Here is a 24,166-nt window from a genome sequence, read left to right as displayed (position 1 = left end):
ATTTTTTAGTCGAACAAAATGTCATCGCATAGCCCATGACCTCAGGAATCTGGAACATCAGTAATCAGTTTTCAATCGACCCTATATCACATCCTTTGTTAAGACTCCTATCGACAAGCCGATATAGGGCAGATTGAAAAACTGATTGCTGTTCCAGAGTCCAGAGTGCTATACGATGCCTTATTATTTGACTAAAATTAATGGCTTTGTTGCAGCGCCATCTGTCAGTGAAATAGAGAATCGTATTCTATCGGTAGAGTTGAGATAGAATTGCGAGAATAGAACTGGTGCCGTAATACATCTCCTGATGTTTACGATTGGGTATTTAATAGGTAAAAATGTTGTTGTCGTCAGGTTGTTTTTTTTTGTTAATTTTATTTTATTTTAATGAGCAAAAATGTTAAATTTGTCATTTTCGTTTTACTATAAACAGAAAACATTTTGTCTAATTATTTAGTTCATGGTCGCCTCTCTTCTAATATGTTTTTTGTTATAAATTTCACTAAACTGTCCCCCAAAAAAATGCATTCCATATCTCTCATTATTATCAGACGACGACACCACCATAATAAGTATTATAATAATCTATCGAATATTAATTTTATGTACGAATATCAGGCAAAAATTTATAAAATACTTTTATTGATGGTTTTGGACGATTAAAATTTCATTTGGTTTGGAATTTTAGCGAATTTTCTAAAAATTATTTAATTTTCAAAAACGTTTTCTTCTCTTTCTGTTTACGTTGTCTAAAAAAATGCATAAACGAAATGGCACGTTCTGTTCACCCTTTCAAAAGCGTAATAATGCTCAAATATGCTGTTCGCCCTGAAGGTCAATTTGTTTTTGGTTGGAATTCCCTTTTGTCTTTCGCTAATGCATTTGTGGATTTTGGAACTACTTTCGTGTAAAGAATTATAGATCCAGTGGTGCTGAGGAGTGTTGGGGGAACAGATTAGGTGCGGGAAAACAGGAAAAGTAGGAAAATATGCAGTATTGCTTGCTTCATCATCGTCAATAGCTACACTAACACTACTGTTCTACAAACCCAATTTTCTTAAAAATTAAATATTTTGTTTCGTCTCGTCAATACCTCTCATTTGACATATTTGCTTCATTTTTGAGCAAAAAATCCAGAGATATGCTTGAAAAACTTGTGAAAAACAGGCAAAACAAGCAAAACACTCTGTTTTGCTTGTTTTGTCGCCTATAACTACTCACCGACCTACTCGTTTTTACAAAAAATTCCGACGGGAAACAGGCAAATATTCCGATTGTTTTGAGACCCAAAACAAACAAAAATTATGAGTTTTACGTTGTTTACATCTGTATCGCATGTTCTCCTAACTCTCTAGCGTATGAACGTTGTCGCGAGTCAACGGGAAGTCCTTCGCTCAAAAATGATGTGCGATATGTCAAAAGTATTGACGAGACTACAAATATCTAAATTTTTGAAAAATCTGGCTGGTCGATCAGTACCTTTTGACGAGAAAACAAGCAAAACTGCATATTTCCCTACTTTTCCTGTTTTCCTGCACCTCCCATTGGGAAGACATTATCAAATTTAGGAACATTTTCATTACAACAATTTGTGTATCTAATGTGAATGTATGAAATCTTAGACCTCCAGCTTTTCCAAAAGCAGAACAATTACGATTAAGGGCGTATTAGCATATCTGAGTACTAATATCTTTTTCTAGGACAATTGGTCGCTTTGCGTTAAACAAATTCACAAACTAAAGAGATCATTTACCTTGCGACCACTTTAACGGATGAACATTTTTCAGTTAAACCATTTAATCAATTCACTCGGTTCAGCATGTTCTGAAATTCATTTTTGAATGTAACATTTATTATCAATTCGGGACATAATTAACCATCGGACAATGCGGGAGTAACCCATCCGTATTTTTCATGCGTTTTGACTAATGAGCGGAACGCCTCCTCTGCCGATCTCCTGAGTATAACGAAAATCAGAATTAGTTCGATTCTTTTTGGGTAATTTTATGGTGGGTTAAGCAGTTGCGCTTCCAAATTTACCTATTAAAATCCTTCGAGTTTTTGACTTTCCGAGCAATTCTGCCTTGTCCTTTGACGAGGCTAGCGGCAAACTATTTGTTAAAAAGTTGAAGAAGAAAAAATCATGAAAACCAATCAGTTGGAAAATTAGAACAATTCGATCTTACAGTCAGAGGCATTGAAATTTCTGCCGGAATTTGTTTCAGCTGTTTTTCAGATGATTCACACAAACAATCAAACTTTTTAACGTCTTTACCACGACCACGCGTTAACAAGTCTAAACAGTTTTGATTGTATGTGTGGATGAGCTGATAAACAGCTGTAGCAAATTCATACTGAAATTTCACTGCCTCTGCTTGTAGTGTACATTAATAAAAATTGTTAGGAATCATCGTCTTACCTGCATTAACACTGCTTCAACGGTATACGCACTAGCCCATCCCCTTGGCGTCAACAGTTCCATGCATATAGCGCCACCTTCCATGACAAATCCTTTTTCGATCCTAGGTTCTACCACCTAATTTGAATCGATTAGTTTTCCGTTCATCGGATTTGAATATTATGCCAAGAACTTACTCGCATAAATGGTGGTGAAAATGGAAAATTTTCCGGAAATATTAAATGTAATAAAATGTGTGGCACATTCAATTCCAACATATCGGCTGCTAATTTCGATTCTGAATCCACAATATGCAAACGTGCGTGCCATTCGTACAGATTGTCGTTTATTAATTCGACCTGTAAAAGAGAATTTGTTGGTATTTATAACCACACCGGTATGGTAACAGTTCCATTAATGCAATAGTAAGCATACTAGACGAAGGACTAGAGTTTGATTTTCCAGGAAGAGAATAGAAATGAAACCCAAGAAGCCTAACCGCTATTTACAATTTTAAGTTATATTCCTAAATTCTACAACCTAACCTATTTTACACACTTGTGGTCGCGTTTGCAATGAGAAAGTCGCACATTCTTTCCCATTTCATTTTCTACTCAGTTGAGACACTACTGTGAAGAGTGATAGGCAGAAATTTCGAAAACAATAGAAAACGAACACCTCCTGAGACACCCATTTCCACACTTGAAAGCATCGAAACTATGTATAACGTCGGGCTTAGATGAGGACATTCTGTCTGTAAATAAGAAACAAAGAAGATTGTACCAGGAACCAGGTACCAGGAACCAGGTACCAGGAACCAACCCGTGCTCCTAGCAATAACAGTCATATATGTCAACCGACAGAAAGCCTACAAATGTCGATACACGTGTCCACTTGCATTTGTTGTGTGTTTTAGCTCAAACAACGTGAAATAAATGCAAATCCTTTTCCGATGCCATCGGCCTCCAAATATTTTTTATATCTAGGAGTGTGCTATATGCTTTAGAGGGATTCTTTTGAAAAACAGTCTACCTAAACCAAATGCCTTTTCCAATGGACATTTTGATATGTGCCTCGAAAGGTATTGATCCCTAAAGTTAAAACCACTTTCCTCGACGTTTCTATGGCTAGTGGCAGATGATCGAAAACCGAAACCATACAGGTATACAGTAAAATGTCGTGTTTTCCTAACGAGCGGAGCGACAGCTAATTTCCACATACACGCTCTGATAAATAAAAATACGTTCCCGAAACAAGTGCTGAGGCTCAATCATCATTACCCTCACTTTATATCGACATAAAGTACCAATAATGGTCTAACCAAAATGTAGCATATAAACATCTTCATTTAAAAAGAGTTTCTTAATCAAATTTTTTATGTGCACCAAACAACCATACCAAGCCATAAATTTCCCAACCATAACAATCAACTACACAATTTATCTCAGCTACAAATAATAATACGTCGTTTCCATCGCATTTTCAATGAGCACTTTGTCACTCACTCCCATCAACTTATAAAAAGGTAAATAAAATCAAATTAACTTACTGTAAAAATGGGGTCAGGTCGCAAGCTTTGCAGTCTCTGAATTTCCTTGTACTCTTTCATTAGTCGTCGTGCTCTTATTGTTGTATCTATTGGTTTTGTTACACCATTGCTGTTAGGACTTGGTGAAATGCCGCTGTGAAGAGAAGATTTTTTTTTTAAGTAAATAAATCTGATGGTGGTGGTGATGGGTTGGGGAATTGAATTAATGAAGAAAAAAAAACAAATTTCGCTCGAAAAAGTGAACGTTTTACGATTAATGTGGTACGATACGTGCTGCTTCTACAGTGGTCATGCACCAGGGCCTATTTTAAGGAATTTAATTTCCAAAAATTTCCAAACTTTCACAAACACAATAATTCTTAAAATTTCCAAATTTTGTTTTCTGTTAGATCTCATTCCGAAGTAATCAGTTAAGCTATGAAAAACAACTAAAAAGGCAGTAAAAACGACATTTACGATGCAATCTGTTGTGTTTTTAGATGAAATGACGAAAAGTGAGGGAAAAATTTGAGAATTTTTGGAAATTTAATTTCCTTAAAATAGGCCCTGACATGCACTGTACCATTTAGTCCCATTCGCAATCAATTTAGTTGATTTAGTCCGAGAAGGGTGACGACGTCGAGGTTAATATTCAAACCTGGAACAATGACGTAATACATGCGCAGTTTATGGACACGAAGCAGTAAGGGTCAATTTTGTAACGGTACTTTCAGACGTAACCTCACATAAGTTTCGGTGAATGTTTCGTTCATTCATTAATTTGTATGACATTTTTTTAACGTGGATGGCATTTCTTATTGAGGATGATATTTCAAACGTCACTGAACACAATCTACAGACCCCTCGACTGCCATTCTTGTTTCAACTTTGTGTATAACTCAGTGAACAAATCCCCTGAATAGTCTATTGAGTCTTAAATCATTTTCTCTTGCTTGTATCCCAACGTAGACTACAGTGTTTTACGCCCATCGCCTCTACATAGTCATTAATATGCCATTTTCTTACCCCCGAGATTTCCTAGCATTTTCGCACCGTCGTAAATGTAATAAATTTAATGAATACCTCTGGGGTCACAACAGCAAACTGCAGCAGGGATCCAGTCGAGACCATTTACAATTTGAAACCACATGATATGCAAGATTTATAAATGTTACACACATGCATTGCAAAATACAGTGTATCTCTACTGACTGTTGTAGAAGGGTAGGAAAATGAAATAATTTCTGCGTCGTAGAATTTAATGAGATCCGTAAAGTTTGAGATTGAATATTAATTGAATTTAACTATTGGCAGTCGCTTTTATAAACCATCTAGTCGATGGCACATCTACCCGTAGTAAAGTACATGAAAATATTAATTACAAGACGACCGACCCTTCTGAATGCGGCTGTTGTATGTAAATAGTGAAAGATTGCGGAGAGTATTATATATACAAATTGTTTGCTTTTAGAGGATTATAAATGGACTTTGATATGAAAATAAATAAATTATTTTTGGGACCGGTGTTAATCTAACTCGCTTTTCATAGAACTTTTCCATAATTTCTTTGGAATGGAAGGCTCTATGTACATAATTCCTTGATAAATAATAAGCCAAATATTTCGAAAACTTTTCTGCAAGAATTGTCAAAACTCACGATGATTTATTGAGTATTATTTCGATACAGTCGACGTCTGTGAAATGTAGACATGAATTTGCTTCAGCTGGTCCACTCACATAAAAAAAGAAGTTCTTATACGTCTTTATACTGGTAAAATACGCATTCGGTAGGTCTAAAACTGTACGCTTGCTGCAAATTTTACCAAATAGAGACAACACTGCTCTTGTAGATGTTATTGTTAAATTGTTCATAATGCAAGCTCCTGCTGGTCTCATAAAGGAAGCAAGTGAAAAGACTTTTATTCCTTACCGGAACGCAACTTAATAAGACAGCTCAGGTCAGGTCGATCTGATAAAAAAATTACTTTGACCTGATCTGACCTGAATTTTCAGATCAGGCTATTGCTAAATTCAACCCGAGCCGAAGACAAGTGCTGTAATGACACATGACAAATATGTTACACATATACAAGTTGAATGCAAACAAAACAATATTTACAACAAGTGCAGCGGACCAATTTTGCTTAACCTGAGACGAAAACCTCAGGGGCGCAAATTGCAAGAACCGGACATCTGCATTTACAACCACTCTCTGGACCTCCAAACTCTGAACACTTTTACAACTCCGACTTCGAAATAAAAACTCTTTCAGACGACAAACAGAGTCTTAGCTCTTCCCTTGCTCGTACATCACGTAAAGTGGTAACAAAGACAAAGACAGCCTCTTACACAAGACAGCCACAGCAGCAAAACTTTCCATGAACAAGTGTAGGATAGTTTGCATTGAGACATTGCCATCTGCTGATGGAAATTCCACTTGCAGGTATTAGTGAATTAAACATGGAACATTTTACTCCCGTTAATCGTACACTTGTACGCCACAACTTCATACGAAATAAATCAGTTTTAACGCTGCCAATGAAGTAATACTGGTTTTCCGAGGATGCTGTTGTTGATACCAGATCAATAGCTGTATGTGCTCTTAAATCGTTAGTCGTATAAGTATTCTTTCTCGCATATCGTACCTGATAAAATATTTATACTTTTCATGTTTCCCATGTATTTCCCCTGAGAACATTTTCCTTATCATCACAACAATGTGCAAAATACAATTTCGTTTTGCCATCTTCTGTTATACATGAGCTACACAGTATAATGTACACTGAATAATAAAAAATGTATACGGAAAACTAACTCACCGTCTAAGACGCCTTGCGGGACTCCCTGATGCTCCACTACCACCCGCTCCTTCTCCAGTTTCAATTTTTTCCGAACTTTTGAAAAACTTTCGTATGACGGCCGCAACTTTTTCTTTCGAACGGGAAGACATTTTATTTTCCGTTTTTTTTTTCGGTTTTGGTTTTGTTGATTTATGTGCTTTATCAGTAGAATGTGCTGCTTAAAGTCTTAGAATATTTCTGTTATAATACTTCGTCAATTGTTTTACCAACTTTAAAAATAATTTCGGTCCAAAAATCCGCTTTCAAGTGCATCAAACTTCATATAGTCTATGTGGTATATGGCATTGATTGCAGATAAAGTTTCTGTGCTTTATTGATTTTCTTTCAATAACGACATGACATAGTTTTACGTCGTATCATGCATACATTTATTTGTTATTATCCGACCGGAATATTTCCAAGTGTGGACAATTTTCTAATTTACCGTCACTGTTTGAATATCAAATGAGATGCATTGGCCTCACATAAATTTGTCTTTACATTATTGTAATGAAGTAAGTGCCTTCGTTTTTCTATTAATTTTTTTTTTAGTTTTGAGTCTTCGTTGAATACGTTTTCTTGGAGCAGTCGTTTAAGTGAATTATAGAAAATGAATTGTGACCTGCAATTGAGCATAGGTCAATTGACATTAAAACCAATTGAGATGAATCCAATTGCAATGAATCTGAAAATCAGAAAGATCAAATTATAAATAAATTTAATTGGCGGTCGCATGCTAGCAAATTGCGGAAATCTCTAACTATATAATATACGCAAATCGAACCAGAAATGAAAACATGAATTTTCGTAAAATAGTCATTGTTAACTCGACCAAAGACAATATTTTAATTGAAAATAATAGTATTTTACATGACTAGGGATAAAAAGATGAAAAGTAGAGTTTTCGTATGAATTTTGTTGATCCGAGGCGAAGCCGAGGTCAATAAACACACGAAAACGAGACTTTTCACTTTTATCCCGAGTTATGTAATGGATTTTACATGCTGAGGGCGTCGAAAGACGTGCTTCAAACATGAAAAGTACGGTTTTCGACGCATGTAGCATGTAAAATATTTTTATGGCTAGCATGAAAGATGGGAAGTTGGGAAACCAGGTTTTCGCGTAGCATTTTACCTCGAGTTCAGCTCGAACCAACAAACTTCTCACGAATCTTTCAAAATTTTGATTCGGATTTAGTTAGGCAATTTTCTACTACGTTCAACACAGCAAGGATTGTGTTGGAAAATAGAAGTGGTCGCACAAGGAAACATTTTGTATTTACAATCACCAAACCATTCATAATTGTCATCACATTCGTTACATAATACTACATTACTATACCAACGAAGTAATTCGATATTCAGTATCCAGATGAGTAAAAGTACAAGAGGGCTTTAGCCCGAGGTGCGTTTACTCATCGTGATACGAAATATCAAACTACTTAACGAGCGCAGCATAACGTTTTATATATGTCTCTGTGTAGTAAGACTAACATTATGCATCAGATCGGAAAGGGAGCGTTTTAAAGACTTTTCCCTAGGGAGGGAAAGGCCACTTTACATACCTAGTGAAGTAAACAAAGTTTATATCGAAGTGAGAGTAAGGGGCCGTTCATAAATGGTAGAAATCATCAAAGAAATTATCAAAAATAATGGACCTCCTTTATCAACGGCAATTGATGATTTTATCGCATCTTGCACTTCATTTGACTTAGAATTGTTTAAGGAATTAAACAAAAAAAATCTTTTCCTTCTCTTACTTTTAACATACATTTTCCTACAGTTAGAATTTGATTCAGCTGTTTTTCACATACAATCTTGTTCATTCGGTTTTACCACTACCACGCGCGCAGCTTCAACCGTATAACCGCAAGTATAAACATTTTTGATTGTATGTAAAAAACAGCTGACTGTATAAGATCGCATTAGCAAATGAATATCGCTTATTCTTGTCATCGTTGTCGTTAACAAATAAAATGGTGAGAGACCTGAAAAGATCTAGAAAGTTCTTTTACTAAAAATCTGTTCAGTTGTAAGCTTTGCATGACCGTAGAAGCTTCTTTCTTCTAGATATACCAAATACTGAAAGATAACTTATGATAGAACCTTCTACAAGTGCGTTCTCCTTCAGAAGAATATTGAAAATCAATGCGTCAGACTAAATAAAATGCATGAAACGAAACATGCAAAAATGTCCAAACTACGCATTTTCTATCAAGTGGTAGCATGGTGGTGGTGTGGGTTAATAAATTGGCTCTTTAATAAATGAAGCTCCGCACAAGCACTTGTAACCGACAAACGACCCAATTCATATTATTTAACGGATCGAATAACTCTCTTCGGGGAATATGTTCGGAATGTTGAAGGGATGGTTCACAAGCATGACGGTTTTTTTATGACCGGCGTATTTTTATAGGTCATAATATGCTGGAAATGTTTCAATTAAACATCCCTATAAAGTGAGTAATCGAATATGTATGAAAATGTACGCAATGTCCTTTACAGTTAATTTAAAATCGTTTCAAATTACATCTCATTGTGTGCTGACTTTCTGAGGCCCCCAGTCTCATCGTAACAATATAAATCACCAATCGCGTGCCTACTTAAGACAATTAAGATTGATTGGATTGCGTTATGAAATATGAAATGTAATCAGAAGTTGAACTGCCAGTACAAAAGGTTACACAACGGTAAAGTTTTCGTCGATATCAAAAAGTTATTTCTAAATTTTTCGTTCGAATCCAAATAAATTATCAAAATTCATGTCATTGCCAGAATTGAACCTTTTATTCTAAAAATAGAGTTCTTCAACCATCTCCATTCATGCCCTTTTCTACGCCATACCATGGCATAATAAGGCCAATGTGCGTGCCGATAATGCTGGTTTGTGATATTGTCCGCACTTTAGCTCCTTTATTTTTCCATTTTACGTTCTAACTTTTCCTTTTTCATTCACACACATTGTCGGCGCTTTCAAAGTTTATCTACTTCATTTATTATACGCATAATATTATGCGAGTAGGAGATGGACGTACGGGAAAACGGGAAAAGTAGTAAAATATGCAGTTTGCTTGCTTTCTCGCCAATAGAGATATTCTTAATTTGGATATTCGGATTAATCTCAGCAATACCTTTCATTTGGCATATCGCATCATTTTTGAGTGAAAACATCCAACCAGAGATATGCTGGAAAAACTAATGAAAAACAGGAAAAACAAAACAGAACAAAAACGCTGTTCCGAGAACTTGACTCCAAAATTCTGTTGCTGTTCTTGAGCACTTCCCGCTGAGCTTCAACAACGTACATAAATTCCTCGTTAGATACCACACGTAACTGCAGTTTTAAACAATGGTATGCGATGTATGTCAAATCGAAGGTAATGACGAGACGAATTCGAACATCTCAACTTTAGATAAGTAGGATATGTCGATCAGTAGTTATAGGCGAGAAAGTAAGCAACACTTAGTGTTTTGCCTGTTTTTACCAGTTTTTCAAAAGTTTTTTCAAGTTTCTCTCAAAAATGGTGTGCGATACATCAAATGAAAGGTATTGACAAGACGAAACAAACTATTTAATTTTAAGGAAAATCGAGTTTGTTAACAGTAACTATTGGCGAGAAGGCATATTTTCCTACTTTTTCTGTTTTCCCGCACCTCCCAATACAACTTAGTTATACAGATACCGATTCGGCTAACATACATCTTCTTGATGACGCCGTGTGTGTGGGACGAAGAAATTCATTCATTGATAAAAAAGCTTTTCATTTCCATTTTTGATGTATTTGCGGGAAATGAGAATTGTATCCGAATAAAATATGGATGGGAACGACTATATGGGTGATGTGATATAAAGTACATATGAGTTGGAATTGGCCGAGATTTTGGATTACGTTCCGTTGAATAAATAAAAGCAAGCGTCGGTATTGCTGCTGGAGCTGCAGCAGTGATGGTTTTCTTTTCATTAAATGAATTATTTTCCCAAACCAATAGATTCATTGAACTACATTACTACTTCAGTTAGCAATTTTTGGTTCGGGTGATTAGGGTTCATTTGATGACTGTTTGTTTGCCTGATTGGATGTTCGATTTAGTCACCACTTATCCGAATCGGTTCGGATACATTTAACTTTTGTTATTTTCCAATGAAATTCATTAATTTCTTCTTCACCAACGGACTAATAAATACAACGACCAACATTACAAGATAAATGATTCTGTTTTATGGCCAAACATTAATATTGATTTAGTTTTTGCTATGATAAATGAAACGAACACTGAGTGCTACCGGAGAGCCATTAGTAACTGTGGGTGTTTTACGAGAGCTGTATGGTCTGTTCAATGGGGGAACGGTAACACTATAAAAATATAAAACAACGAGAAACTGATTATTTCGTGCGAAAGAAGTTAAGGGGAATCTTAATGAAAGATGTTCTGTTCATGGTGGGTCTACGTAGGAGCTGTGAAGTGGACTTTACTCAAGTTACCAGCATCAATAAAACAAAACAAAAATGTTTTCATTTCTACTTAGTCTTTAAATGCGCCACAATCACGAGTGTATACGATTTTTTTAAAGTTCAATTTTTTGTCACTGCTTGCTGTAGGTATAGATTCGTCTACGACAAGTGTGCACGTCATGGGTCACTTTATTATCGTAATGAGGGTATCTTTCGAAAGCCGAATTTTTACCATACTTTTATAATGAATGTTTTCGTTGCACAGCAAAGTTTGTAAATGAATCAAGTTTCGTGTTCGGGGTGTTGCGGGAAATATTCCAAATTGACAAACAACATTTTGAAACTCTAAACTAATCTTTAAGAGCTTTGCAAATTTGTAGCGTACATTTAGACGAAATATTATTCGTTTATCCTCTGGATTTTTTTTGTTAAGTACAACCGTTAGAGCACGCAAAAATGTGTTACTTTTAATGGAAAAATTGGTTTGTGAGTCTTGACTTAACCCACTTGGAGAAACCTTTGTAGATTGTGTAATTATTATTTTTGTCAAATATCGAATCGCAAGCTTGACGATCCAACGTATAATTTCATCACTGCACACACTGAATTTGGACCTGAACTTGTGGTATCTTGATGACGGCACCATTGCTGGTGAACCGGAAGCTGTTTTGAAAGCATTGCATATAATTATCGATAAGGCCCATGAAGTCGGTTTGCAATTGAACTATCGAAAATGCGAAATGTCCGTCTTAGGTCCGTACACAGACAATGCAAAGTTCAAATTCATTCAAAAGTTTCGTGACCTGTTCCCTGACATACAAGAGATGGAAGACGGCAAAGCTTTCCTTCTCGGGAGTCCACTCACCGACGAATCTGCGGTTTTATGTTTGGAACGAAAGATTGATGACTTGAAACGTCTGACGGAAAAATTAAAAAAGATCAATTTTCACAGTGCGTTCTATTTGCTGAAGATTTCCATTTCAACTCCACGTTTGATCTTCTTTCTCCGAGGCAATCCGATGTGGAAACACACCCATGGCCTAGAACGATACGATGCCGTACTCAAGGAATCATTAGAATCGATTTTAAACATTCAACTGTCAATTCGTTCATGGTCCGAATCTTCTTTGCCAATTAAGTATGGAGGAATCGGAATCAGACATGCAACAGAGATCGCTTTGCCTTGCTTTTTGTCATCCATACATGAAGTTTCCGATTTGGTGGACCAGCTGTTATCTGAACCTTACCGACAGCTTGATCCAGCATTGTTGGAAGCAGAAAAGTTTTGGTGCGAAAATTTTGGTGAGCTGCCTGAAAAAGATCTAAGAAACATTCAACAAGTTTGGGAGTCTACTGACATAGAGCGAAAAATCGAATTTCTGAGTGGATCTTTGGAAAAAACGTGGGATAAGGCACGATTTAAAGCAAACTCTGCACGTGAAACAGGTGCTTGGTTGCATGCACTACCATCGCCACAACTTGGGACATTTCTATCCAATGATGAATTCCGAGTGGCACTATCACTACGTCTCGGCTTACCAATCGTTCAACCTCATGTATGCATTTGTGGAGAAAAAGTTGACAAATACGGACATCATGGTTTATCGTGTGCTAAGGCTAAAGGCACGAATTCACGACATGCAAATGCAAACGGTATTTTCCAACGTGCATTGAAATCAGGTCAAGTGCCGGCTATTCTCGAACCACCTGGGTGTTCTCGGCCAGATGGAAAACTTCCAGACGGAATGACTCTAATCCCATGGGCGAGAGGGAGGTCACTGCTGTGGGATTTTACATGCAGAGACACTTTTGCGCCTTCGTATCTGAATGGATCATCCAATCATGTCGGCTATGTAGCGAAACAAGCCGAGAGGAAAAAAATCAGTCATTATTCGGATTTGGCCCATCATTTCATTTTCATTCCTATTGCTACTGAAACATCAGGGGTCATAGGAAAGCTTGGAATGGATTTGATAAAAAGTATTGGAAGTAAAATTACTGATGCTACTGGTGAAAAACGAGCTACATCGTATTTAATTCAAAGAGTCAGCATCGCCATTCAGAAAGGAAATGTAGTTTCAATTTTGGGAACAATCCCACCCACGAGAGATTTGAGCGAAATATTTTATTTGTAAATTAATTATTATTATACGAAACAATAAACAAACAACCAATAATACGAATCGCAAGCATGCAAAATACTATCACATGCTTTTGTGTTCCCTAGAGTCAAAACTGGCTTAAAAGCCAGAAATCAGGGAAAACAAGAAAATTGATTTAAGCTTCAAAAACATTTAATGTTCATTACAAAACTTGGGATAGAAAATGAAACATCCGTTATCGTGTTATTGTCACCTCGACCTAGCCTCGGATTAACAAACTTCCCACGACAGCTCGAATAAAATTCCCATCTTCTATTTTTTTTTTTTTTTTTGAAAAAGTAAAATCGATTAAAAATAGTGATAATAGCAAAATAATCAAGGAGGTGCGGGAAAACAGAAAAATATGTCTTCTCGCCAATAGTTACTGTTGTAAAAACTCGATTTTCCTTAATAAATTTTTTTGTTTCGTCTGGTCAATACCTTTCATTTGATGTATCGCACACCATATTTTTGAGAAAGAACATCCAGCGATATGCTTGAAAAACTGTTAAAAAACCGGCAAAACACTAAGTGCTGCTTACTTTCTCGCCTATAACTGATCGAAAAATACGACTTTTCTAAAGTTGAGATGTTCGAATGATTCTCGTCAATACCTTCCATTTGACATATATCGCATACCATTGTTTAAAACTGCAGTCACGTGTGGTCTTTAACGAGGAATTTACGTTCTTGCAACTCAGCGTATCTCTGGCTGGATGTTTTCACTCCGAATATCCAAATTAAGAATATTACATTTGTACAACCCAGTAGCTATTGGCGAGAAAGCAAGCAAACTGCATATTTTACTACTTTTCCTGTTTTCCCGCACGTCCCGGAGCTCAGAAACTGGTAAAAAAAGAACGAATTCGAAATTGATAGTTCAAATGAATTTGGAACAAAATGCGGTTTTTGTTATTGCAACGAAGCTGTAACCAACATACATTCCTCGTTATCCGTGGGTAGTCGGCGGAAATATGTCATTTACTTTGAAAAAAATTTAAGAGTGATTTCAAACATTATTGGAGTCAGACAACTGTTAGGATTGATGAACTTGACACTGTGCATGTTACTCATATTTTCTGTGGACTAATGTCAATTAATTATGAACGTTTCATGCAACTCCCCAGATTATTTTATGGTGGAAGTTTCCAAAACCCACCGAGAGCATCGCTCTTCTTTGTGTTACTCCGACTCAAAGTTATTAACAATTTTATGATTCAAATTTAAAAATTCATTGCACCAGGCAAGCATTTTTGCACCGGGAGTCGAACCCGGGACCTCTTGGGTATAAGTCCTATGCTCTACCGATTGATAAGATAGATAATATTACATCCCTAGCAGTTATCGATGGGACATAATAGAACAGTAAATGGATACCTCGTGTCGAATAGGGTAAAATATCAAAGAGTCGTCAGCCCACATGGTACTCTTATTCATCGGAACGAGATATATTTATCGTTGCAGGAACAAAATTTCGTATAAAAAATTCAATTGCGGAACGATGAAACGTGCTTCAACGAGAATGACAACGTAAATAAATTTAATTTTCTATTTTACCTGGTGAACTTACTGGTAATTTAATAAATTGTTTAAATTATGGGTAAGTAAGTGAGGTAAATGCAATTCTCTCGTTACATAAAGACGACATAAATACTAAGTCCCATACATACCGAACCGATGCAATGAAAAACAAAACGAGAAGATGATCAGCACAATGTTAACAAATTTTCCCAATTTTATTATTTATAAACAACAGAAAGATTTAAACCGACGTTTTAACCACAGTCACGTTATATTCAAATAAACACGCAACGCGACCAACGAGAAGGCAGATAGTAGAGAAAAAAAACTCTGCACTTTGTATAATAACGACTGTATAGAGTGTAACCGATGCCTAAATAACACACGGAGTGCTAAACGTTTTTAAATCCAACATGGCTCAACATATGGGAACGATTAGTTTTCTTTCAATTTTCTTAGAGGTTGTCGATGTCGTTCATTGACTTCCATCAGTTTGTTTACGATTTGTTGTTGCTTTATGTAGTCGAATGAAATAAAAACGCATTTTGATATGAGTCCAGAGTCTATATAAAGTTCAATTTTTATTCAGTTAAATTTAATGGTAAATATCTGTGTAGAGTAGACTGTAGTCTTATCGTCAGAACACAGACGTTCTTTGCGAATATATCAGCAGAACAAAATTAGCATGGTCGGCTGTCTGTGTGCGAGTGTAAACTTTACATTCTGATTTGCATATGAAGACATTGATGTCATCTGCGACTAACATTATTCATTTACCAAACCAATTTTAACTGTTGATCATGTATTTTGAGACATTTTATTGCGTTTGTCATTAGAACTGAAGTTCGAAACGATTTCTTTGGTCTACAGTGTTTCATCAAAAGTAGGATGTTGGATTGGATTAGTTCGATGGAGCTACATATTAAACACCTACGGTTATTGAAGCGTCAATCTCAGAAGACATTTCAATAACAATTTGCAGACTGTAAGTTCATTCCGGCATATTAAGTATAGTAACCGAATCTATTACTGCTTTTGTTCAAAGTATTCCAAAACAGACTGATCAACATATAACCATAACAAGCATTTTAAAATGCAATGTTGCCCTGTCGTACAGGAAATTACCTTTTGATTAGTCTTATAACAGCGGGTTAATTATAGTAACCGAATCTATTACTTCTTTTGGTGAAAGTATTTTAAACAGAGTGTTCAATAGATCGTCATAACAAGCATTTAAAGTGCAATGTGGACATTGTTATACCTGAAATTACTTTTTAATGAGTCTCATACCGGTATGTTAGGTATAGTAACCGAATCTGTTACTTCTTTTGTTTGAAACAGACTAAACAAACATTTTAAAGTGCAATAAGAACATAGTGCAACGCTTGCCGTACCGGAAATACCTTTTTGATGAGTTTCATACTAGCATGTTAGGTGTAGAACTCAAATCTATTACTTCTTTTGTTCAAAGTAATAAAAACAGTGTGATCAACAGATTACTGTTTTCCTGTGGAGCACAATGAATCTTAGAGCACCTCTGCACTTATCACTTTGCAGCGATGGTAGCAAATCCGGGCCTGAATTTACGTGACGCAATAACATGCATAATTATTTCCCCTACTATGCATGAATGGTCGGAAGCTAAAACATCTGACTTAGTCAATCGGAGATTCATAATTATTTCATTTTTACGAATTTTTTCTTGTTCATACGACACATGAATCGACAGTTGATATCGGACGATCGTCGGATATAGAGTGGTGTATTGTGAAAATTCATTTACATTGAATGCGTACAGCACAATAGTGTTTGTTTTGTCGCTGGTCCGTATGTGAATCACTTTATTATGATTGTGTTTATAATGAATGGCTCTCTTCTCACATTGTTGTTGTTTTGCTTTGTGTCGATGTCGAATGGATTTAATGCTAGTGAAGACATATACTATGAGCTGTATACAAACGACCAGCCACTCACTCATTTCCATAATTTGTTAACAAGCAACAATGATAACAATCGTTCTCTGCCGACCGCTGAGAGTCCATTTAATCACACTCGTCCAACACGGTTTTATGTGCATGGTTATCGCAGCAAGAGGAAAAATTTCCTTAAGTACGCCGAGACATATCGGTCGAAGGGAGATTTTAATTTTATCGCCGTTAATTGGCTGGCAGGCTCACAGACATTAAACTATTACAAAGCGCGAAATCGCGTCCAAACAGTGAGTGCTAAAATGATGCATAAATACGGTTTCATAATCTGTACGAATTCAATAGATTGCTGTCGAGTTGGCACTTCTCATTGAAAACTTGGTTCAATACAATCATCTTGACTTAAGAGATGTCATATTGATTGGCCATTCGTTGGGCAGTCACATCGTCGGAATAGCCGCAAAACGTATTCAGTCCGGTAGAATACCAATTATAGTTGGTTTGGATCCTGCCTATCCGCTGTTCAGTAAGTCGAAACACGAAGAACGGTTGGCACGGACTGACGCCGATTATGTGCAAGTTATTCACACATCAATTGGACAACTATCAATTCCTTATCCGATCGGTCATGCCGATTTCTATCCGAACTATGGCAGCAACCAAAGCGGTTGCAGTAAGAACACATATCAAGGTTGAGTTGATTGTTTGTTACAGATTCGATATCATCACATTCATTCGTCAACGGTTTTTCGTTCAAACACAGGTTTCTGTTCGCATAGTCGAGCACACCATTTGTTCCTAGAAAGTTTGCAGCGCAACTGTTTCTTGGCCACAAAATGTGGTTCATATGACGAAATTAAAAACAAAAATTGTACATCGTCTGGTCCAGATGTTATCATGGGTGGTGAGTTCAATCAATTGCTGGCAGCTACAGAAGGAATTTATTATTTACCGACGCATTCCGAATCACCGTATGGAATGAACTGTTCCATAATGGCTCACAGCAATGACGGCAGCATTTTGTCTTAATGTAATGCCTAATGCCCCAATTCGTTTAGCTTTGATTCGTTTTATCTTTCCAAATACTGGTCCCTTTATACGTTTAATGGAACATTGTGATGGAATTAAAACGACGCGGCGTTAAATTAAATTATGTTCTCAATATTATTCGCCCTGTTATGAGAAAATACTGTTCTCTCCGTACATTATAATACAGAGAAAATGAAATGCGATCATAAATTGAATGGCTTTTCTTTGTCCCTGAATACTAATTTGTGACAACAAGGTTTTCTCATGGCGGTGTTTCAAACAACCTGACAAATAAATTATTAAATGGAACAACAAAATATGAAAGGCTATTCATGAAGTGCGCCACTGAACAGGAGGACTCCATTTAGGATTTTCCTTCGTTTTAAATTTTTCGGTTAAAAGTTTCCACCTTAAGTTACAATTTCATTGAGCATTTAATTTGAAGACGGCTGAAGACGGCCTCATCTGTTAAGCGGCAGCGACGATAAACACCAATAGTCCAGACGCTTGTGTCACGAAAAGTGGCTTTATGGGATTCGAGGTTTTATGGAATGGATGAATTTATGTGAATGGATTCTGATAGAGTATCAAAAATTGTAGAACTAAATTTTTTTCTTGTGATCGATGAACCGGTATTATCGGTAAAATTACCGTTTTCGTGTAAAACTAAGAATTTCTATAACTCGAGATAGAAGTGACTTGATTCGGATCTCGTTTTTGTTTAGGTAGGTACATTAATTACCTAAGTTTTATGGAAGAACTTTTTTTTGGAAAAACTAAATGGCGGAAATGGTATTTATGAATTTTTTATCGAAATTGAGTCTCCAGATAAATATATTTTTTTAATTGCTGCTGTTGATGTATCAGATCTAATGTATCTAATGCGATATAAAAGGTTCCCTGAACCCTGAAGTTCTCCGTTTAATTAAAAAAAAAAATTCGCTAAAATTGAGAAAACGGCAAAAATTAGTTCAAATTTCCAACCAACTTTGACCAATTTTCAACATTTTTGACGCGTCTGTCCCATATAAAAAATTTTTATGCATTATTTCGGATGTATTAACGTTAGTACTACAATTTTCTGTCATTTTCCGGTTCATTTCAAATTTAAATGTCTCAAAAAATCCAATTGTGTATTAACCTCACTTTTTCCTCAATATCTCGGGATTTTTTTTTATCACTTTCAGAACTTTTTTGGCTGTAGTTGAAACCTGTACCTGTCGAATGAGCCTACTTACACGAAATCCGGTCGTAGGACACCGGCCAAAAATGGCTTCAAAGTTAGAAGGTTTTTAGACCCGTACGAAGTACTGGGGTCTTATAGGTTTACGCATACGTTTGTAACACGTCGAATTGGACTCCCTGAGTAAGGGGAAACCTATTGTGGTTGTCTAGAGATGCCAAATCCGCGAAAAAAAAAATGTCCGTCTGTCTGTCCGTCTGTCTGTCTGCACGATAACTTGAGTAAAACGCATCCGATTTTGAAAATTCTTTTTTTTCCCGTTTGGTAATGTCAAAAGACAGGCTAAGTTCAAAGATGAGTGATTTTGGATCGACCCCTCCCGAGCTGTGGCCCAATAAGTGCTTTACGGTTTTTCGAAGATATCTCCGGAGATTTAAACGTTAAACTTGTAAGTGATACGTCAAATAAAAGGTATTTACAATACCGATCGACAAAAAAAAAGTTTATGGAAATCGGATGACCGACTCGTGAGTTAGACCCCTTGGTGTGGAACAGGCACAGGGCGGCAAGCAGTTTTTGCTTGTAGGTCGGCCACATTTGAACATATTTCGTCTGTTTTAGCTTTATCAGATAGGTATTGACCGTACCAATCAGGGAATTTTTTTTTTATGAAATTATGTTCTCCGGAGCGTGAGCTAGGTCTCTTGGAGTGAGCTCTTATCTGGCTACTCGGAAGTACAGTGAACGTGGTGTATTTTGACAATATCTCGAGTAAATTTTGACCGAATTTCATGATTTTTTTTTTGTTTGAAAGGTATTAACGAATGTAAAGCGTCGGTACTATTTCCGGTCTCCTAACAAAATGGCTGCCGGCGGCCATATTGGATTTTAGTAAAACGATATAAAGTGGTAAAATTTGTACTTAGATAGTTTTTGTTAACAGAGAAGTAATTGGTTATGTGTGGGGGGTTTTAGGAATCCCATATGTTGACTTCTATATATATCTATATACAGCTATATTGAGCAATATACAGGCATGTAGAGCTATATAATAGCAAATTCATTTGTGGAATGTTTATTTATAGGAAAATATAGGTAAATATAGCTGTTTAAATAGGAATTTATGAAATTTGACTTCGTACGGGGCTGTCTATATTGCCTCCGGCAATTTATTTGCAAGGCAAAGAGTGGATAATTCAAGTGATTTTAAAGCGCGAATAGCTTTTCAGCAGAGAAGAAAATGAAGTAAGAGAAATGAAGAGTTTCACAATAAAGGCTTTTGATACGAATAGGTGTTTCGTACGGGTCGCCGTTAGCTATGTTTTTGTGTAGTGTCTACGGAAAATGACCATATTTCCGCCATTTTGTTTTTCCAAAAAAAGTTCTTCCATAAAACTTAGGTAATTAATGTACCTACCTAAACAAAAACGAGATCCGAATCAAGTCACTTCTATCTCGAGTTATAGTGATTCTTAGTTTTACACGAAAACGGTAATTTTACCGGTAATAAAAATCTTAAAACCTCAAATCCCACAGGATGACACAAGCGTCTGGACTACATCGATAAACTCTGACTTAACTTAGTCTTATATTGTATAATGTATGATGAAGCGATGAAGTAATAGATTCTTATCGACTTAATAGGAAAACGCTTAGATCAATAAAAGATTCGATAAATGTGACGTAAAGACTGAAAGATTTTCAGGGACTAGCAGCTTCTAGAATGAACATAGAAAATATTCGGAGGTTGATGAAGTCACAGTAGGCCGTCTTTTTTTGAAAAGGTAGATGATTTGTTTTCGATGTATATGAGTTCAAACATAATAATACATACAATCCTAAGCGGTCGCTCTTATCACTTAAGTCTCCAAATTTTACATTTGTCAATTTGGAGTTCGTGCTTGGAGCAGTGCTGCGGTTTAAGAGATCACATCATTTTCTTTGTTAGCTAGAAAAATTAGTTCGATTTGCAACCAATGTGGAATCTTTGCGAAAGATGGAATTTTTGGAAATAAGAAATGGAATTTTAGGAATTTAGCGGAATTTTTGAAAGAAAATGGAGTTTTGACTGGAGATTCAATTGAATATTTAGGATTCCTGACCTGGACCCCGCTCCAATTTGATTTCTTATGTTTTACTTGCGTTTTTGTTTTGATATTATCACTTCTGAAATCACGATTTTTTTGGAATTGAACTAGAATTTTGAAGTGGAACTGGAATTTCGGAGTTGAACTGGAATTTTTGGAATTGAACTGGAATTTTGGAATTAAACTGGATTGTTGGGACAGATTTTTTGCCAGTTACATCCTCGTCGGAACAACATTAAAGTGAATAACATAAATTACAAGCCAAAACTATAAGTTGAGCTTTATCACAGTAGTGTTTGACTAAACGAGACAGCAGTGGAGATAACTACATTCAAAGAAGGGTCCTAAATCCCATTGAGATCGTTTATGTATTCATTTGATGCATTTAACACCGAAAGCAATGATCTACAAATTAAGCTCCCTCGTCAAATCCACTTCTCCTGACTGGTTAACTTTACGCCCTTTCAAGACAGTTTTCTTCTCCTTTGTGGATGTATGTGTTCTGAATAAAGAGTCCTTCATATCTTTGTAATCATGGATAAAAAAAGTTCGACAAATGCGCTGACAGTAAATCCAGTAAATGTTCTCTCAGATAAAAAATGCAAGAAAATTGATTTTTTTACAACAAACGAATAATTGAATAGTCGAATAGAAATAGGGTGCGGTGTGTCAGCCACTTCTCTCCATGAAACTCGAATACTTACTATTTTCGTCATACACCAGACGAATATGGAAAAGAAACGCACAACTAAACTTTTGTGACAGGATTCTGACTGGCAGAGCTGAACGGGTAACATTAACTTTTCACTACCGAAAAATCATCGTCCAAATTTAATGGAAATCAAGCAAGGAAATTGATAAATCAGAAAGCATCACCGAACAAAAAATCGATAAAAGTGACTCTCTCCATCCAGACAAATTTTACAACAAAATAAAATTGAAAAGCAAAAGTTTACAAAAGATTAATCATTCGCACCACAAAGCATTTCTTAACAAGTAAAAAGTGAAATGCAAGATTCCGATGTCTATTTTGTCTGGAGCACTTTGCAACACTCGAGGCAATACAATGGAAAACACACAAAGGTTTGTGTGTAAGAGTCATTGTCGTACAATAATACAGAGTAAAAGATATACAATTAAGACTGGGAAACACATAAAATAAACTGCACACAGCGAATCGACAACAGAAGGTTGAAGGACATTCGGTAGAAATCGAACGATAAAACATTGTATTGGATGGATCGTAAACATTGTATGGTGCTTCATTCACTTCTTTTTTATCGTATGTGCATTATTGGGTGTACTTTATCGATAAATTTTTATGGCGTTTGGGAAAAATAAGGAAATGAATTTTAAACGTCGCTACAAAACAAACCGTCTGTCTACGAGCAATAATTACCTCTTTTGTATAAAGTTTATTTGGCAAATTTCCACTCCGGAGTAAAATTTTCTTCTCTGAATTTTAACTGCTACACCCCACAAAATTTTCAATTATGATTCCCGTCACACAGTTGACATTTTACTTTCCTGTTTCACAAAAACAAATCATACACATACCACGTAGCATGGAAATGATTTTTAAATAAAACTGTTTAAGTCCTCTTCATCACTCCATTCAATTGAGGATCGTAATACCATTTAATAGTATTTATGTGTGGACATGACGAATTGAATTGAATGGGAAATCAACTGAACCTTTTCATTCAGAGCTCTCCAGTTGTGCACATTGATGAGTGATGTACAATGCACTGTCACACACACTATTTTTTTTTTCACAAGAACAGCAACAAAAAATGAACTGATAAATCAAAGTGTGTCTATCATATGTAATAAAAGTACACTTTTATATTGTCTACACAGCACAGCGAACAAGAAGAGTGTTTTGGCTCGATATCAGTACTTGTATACTCAAAAAAACAAATTTCCCACACTGACTGGTTGAAATCGCCTAATGCGAATCTTACTTTTTGGTTGATATTCGTACCAATAGCCCGAAACGACTGAACATATTCAATGAGAAAATATCTGAATCAAACCACTGGACTCATCATCTTAGTGTATTGTAATATGTGTAACATTATCTGCCATGTTAGTTAGACAAAGTCCGTTGTATACAATGCATGATAATATGTAGTGAAAACGGTTGTGTTTTGCTAAAAAAAACTATCACAGCGCATGTCTTTCAATTTTTGTTATTAGAGTTGCAAGGGAATGTTGTTTTTCTTTTCGTCGTAACAGAGACAACGTTATCTACCAGAGTGATGTGACACACTAAAACAAGTGATGTGACACAATGTGTCACTGTCACATGGACATATGATAATTTCTTGTTACGTAGGGGCTTCGTTAGCTCTCCGTTAGTTCTGGACAATGTTCAAACAACTCATCTTTTGCTTGCTGCTCGAGTGTTGAACGAAATAAGAAATAAGGAATAGAAACATCAGCACATAAACGACAATAATAATAAAATTAATTAGATTAATTATGATCTCTCGAGCGGCAGGCAAAGGACGATTGGTTTGAATGTAGTTTAAGAATCTGGTCCTTATATGTTGACAGGACGACGAATGTGTTTAAGATTGTCTGTTTCATTCAAACATTAATTAAGTTGAGTTACTTTGCTTCTCAAGTCTTAAAGTGGTCTAGACACTAGACTGTTATGATCAAAGTGAGAGTTCCGAATTATAACTTGCCTTGGGGTACATACTTGTCATTTAATTTTTACAAATATATTTTGACAGATCCCCTAACGCAAATTGAAATAGGTTTGTTCCAAGGCCATTTGAATTGTCAAATTTAATCCACAGAACCATAACCTCAAATACATTTCTGTGTAAATCGCGCAGGCGACGTTGCTAGATTTGTATGAAATATCATGTAAGCGACGTTGCTGTGGATGAAATTGTCGTTGTTCGGGTTGTCAAAGTTCTTGTTTACAGTTACTTGGAACAAACCTATAACTGGTCTGAATTATATTTCCTTCTACCTCATCATAAAGTATGGTCTCCACTCAACAAAGGAAAAATTGAAAATAGTAGGTTACAGTGCATGCTGCGAA

General features: G+C 36.0%; 3 protein-coding genes across 3 annotated transcripts; 2 read left to right on the top strand and 1 right to left on the bottom strand.

Moving 5' to 3' along the window:
• Window positions 1-388: 388 nt before the first annotated feature.
• Window positions 389-22,895, bottom strand: LOC119082046 (ubiquitin-conjugating enzyme E2Q-like protein 1). Its single transcript, XM_037191372.1, has 8 exons — window positions 22,744-22,895; window positions 22,508-22,635; window positions 6,746-7,451; window positions 3,948-4,080; window positions 2,596-2,757; window positions 2,420-2,536; window positions 2,041-2,111; window positions 389-1,957 (listed from the first exon to the last, which is right to left on the bottom strand). The coding sequence occupies exons 3-8, from the start codon at window positions 6,874-6,876 to the stop codon at window positions 1,873-1,875; spliced, it is 699 nt and encodes a 232-aa protein (XP_037047267.1). The 5' UTR covers window positions 6,877-7,451; window positions 22,508-22,635; window positions 22,744-22,895; the 3' UTR covers window positions 389-1,872.
• Window positions 12,044-13,354, top strand: LOC119082012. Its single transcript, XM_037191329.1, has one exon. The coding sequence runs from the start codon at window positions 12,044-12,046 to the stop codon at window positions 13,352-13,354; it is 1,311 nt and encodes a 436-aa protein (XP_037047224.1).
• LOC119082044 (phospholipase A1-like) lies at window positions 16,597-18,048 on the top strand. The gene is made up of 3 exons (XM_037191370.1): window positions 16,597-17,099; window positions 17,155-17,500; window positions 17,573-18,048. The coding sequence occupies exons 1-3, from the start codon at window positions 16,728-16,730 to the stop codon at window positions 17,836-17,838; spliced, it is 984 nt and encodes a 327-aa protein (XP_037047265.1). The 5' UTR covers window positions 16,597-16,727; the 3' UTR covers window positions 17,839-18,048.
• Window positions 22,896-24,166: the final 1,271 nt, after the last annotated feature.

Source organism: Bradysia coprophila, unplaced genomic scaffold (genome assembly GCF_014529535.1).
Source record: "Bradysia coprophila strain Holo2 unplaced genomic scaffold, BU_Bcop_v1 contig_373, whole genome shotgun sequence".
NCBI lineage: Eukaryota > Metazoa > Arthropoda > Insecta > Diptera > Sciaridae > Bradysia > Bradysia coprophila.
This window is presented reverse-complemented; position numbering and strand designations above follow the sequence as displayed.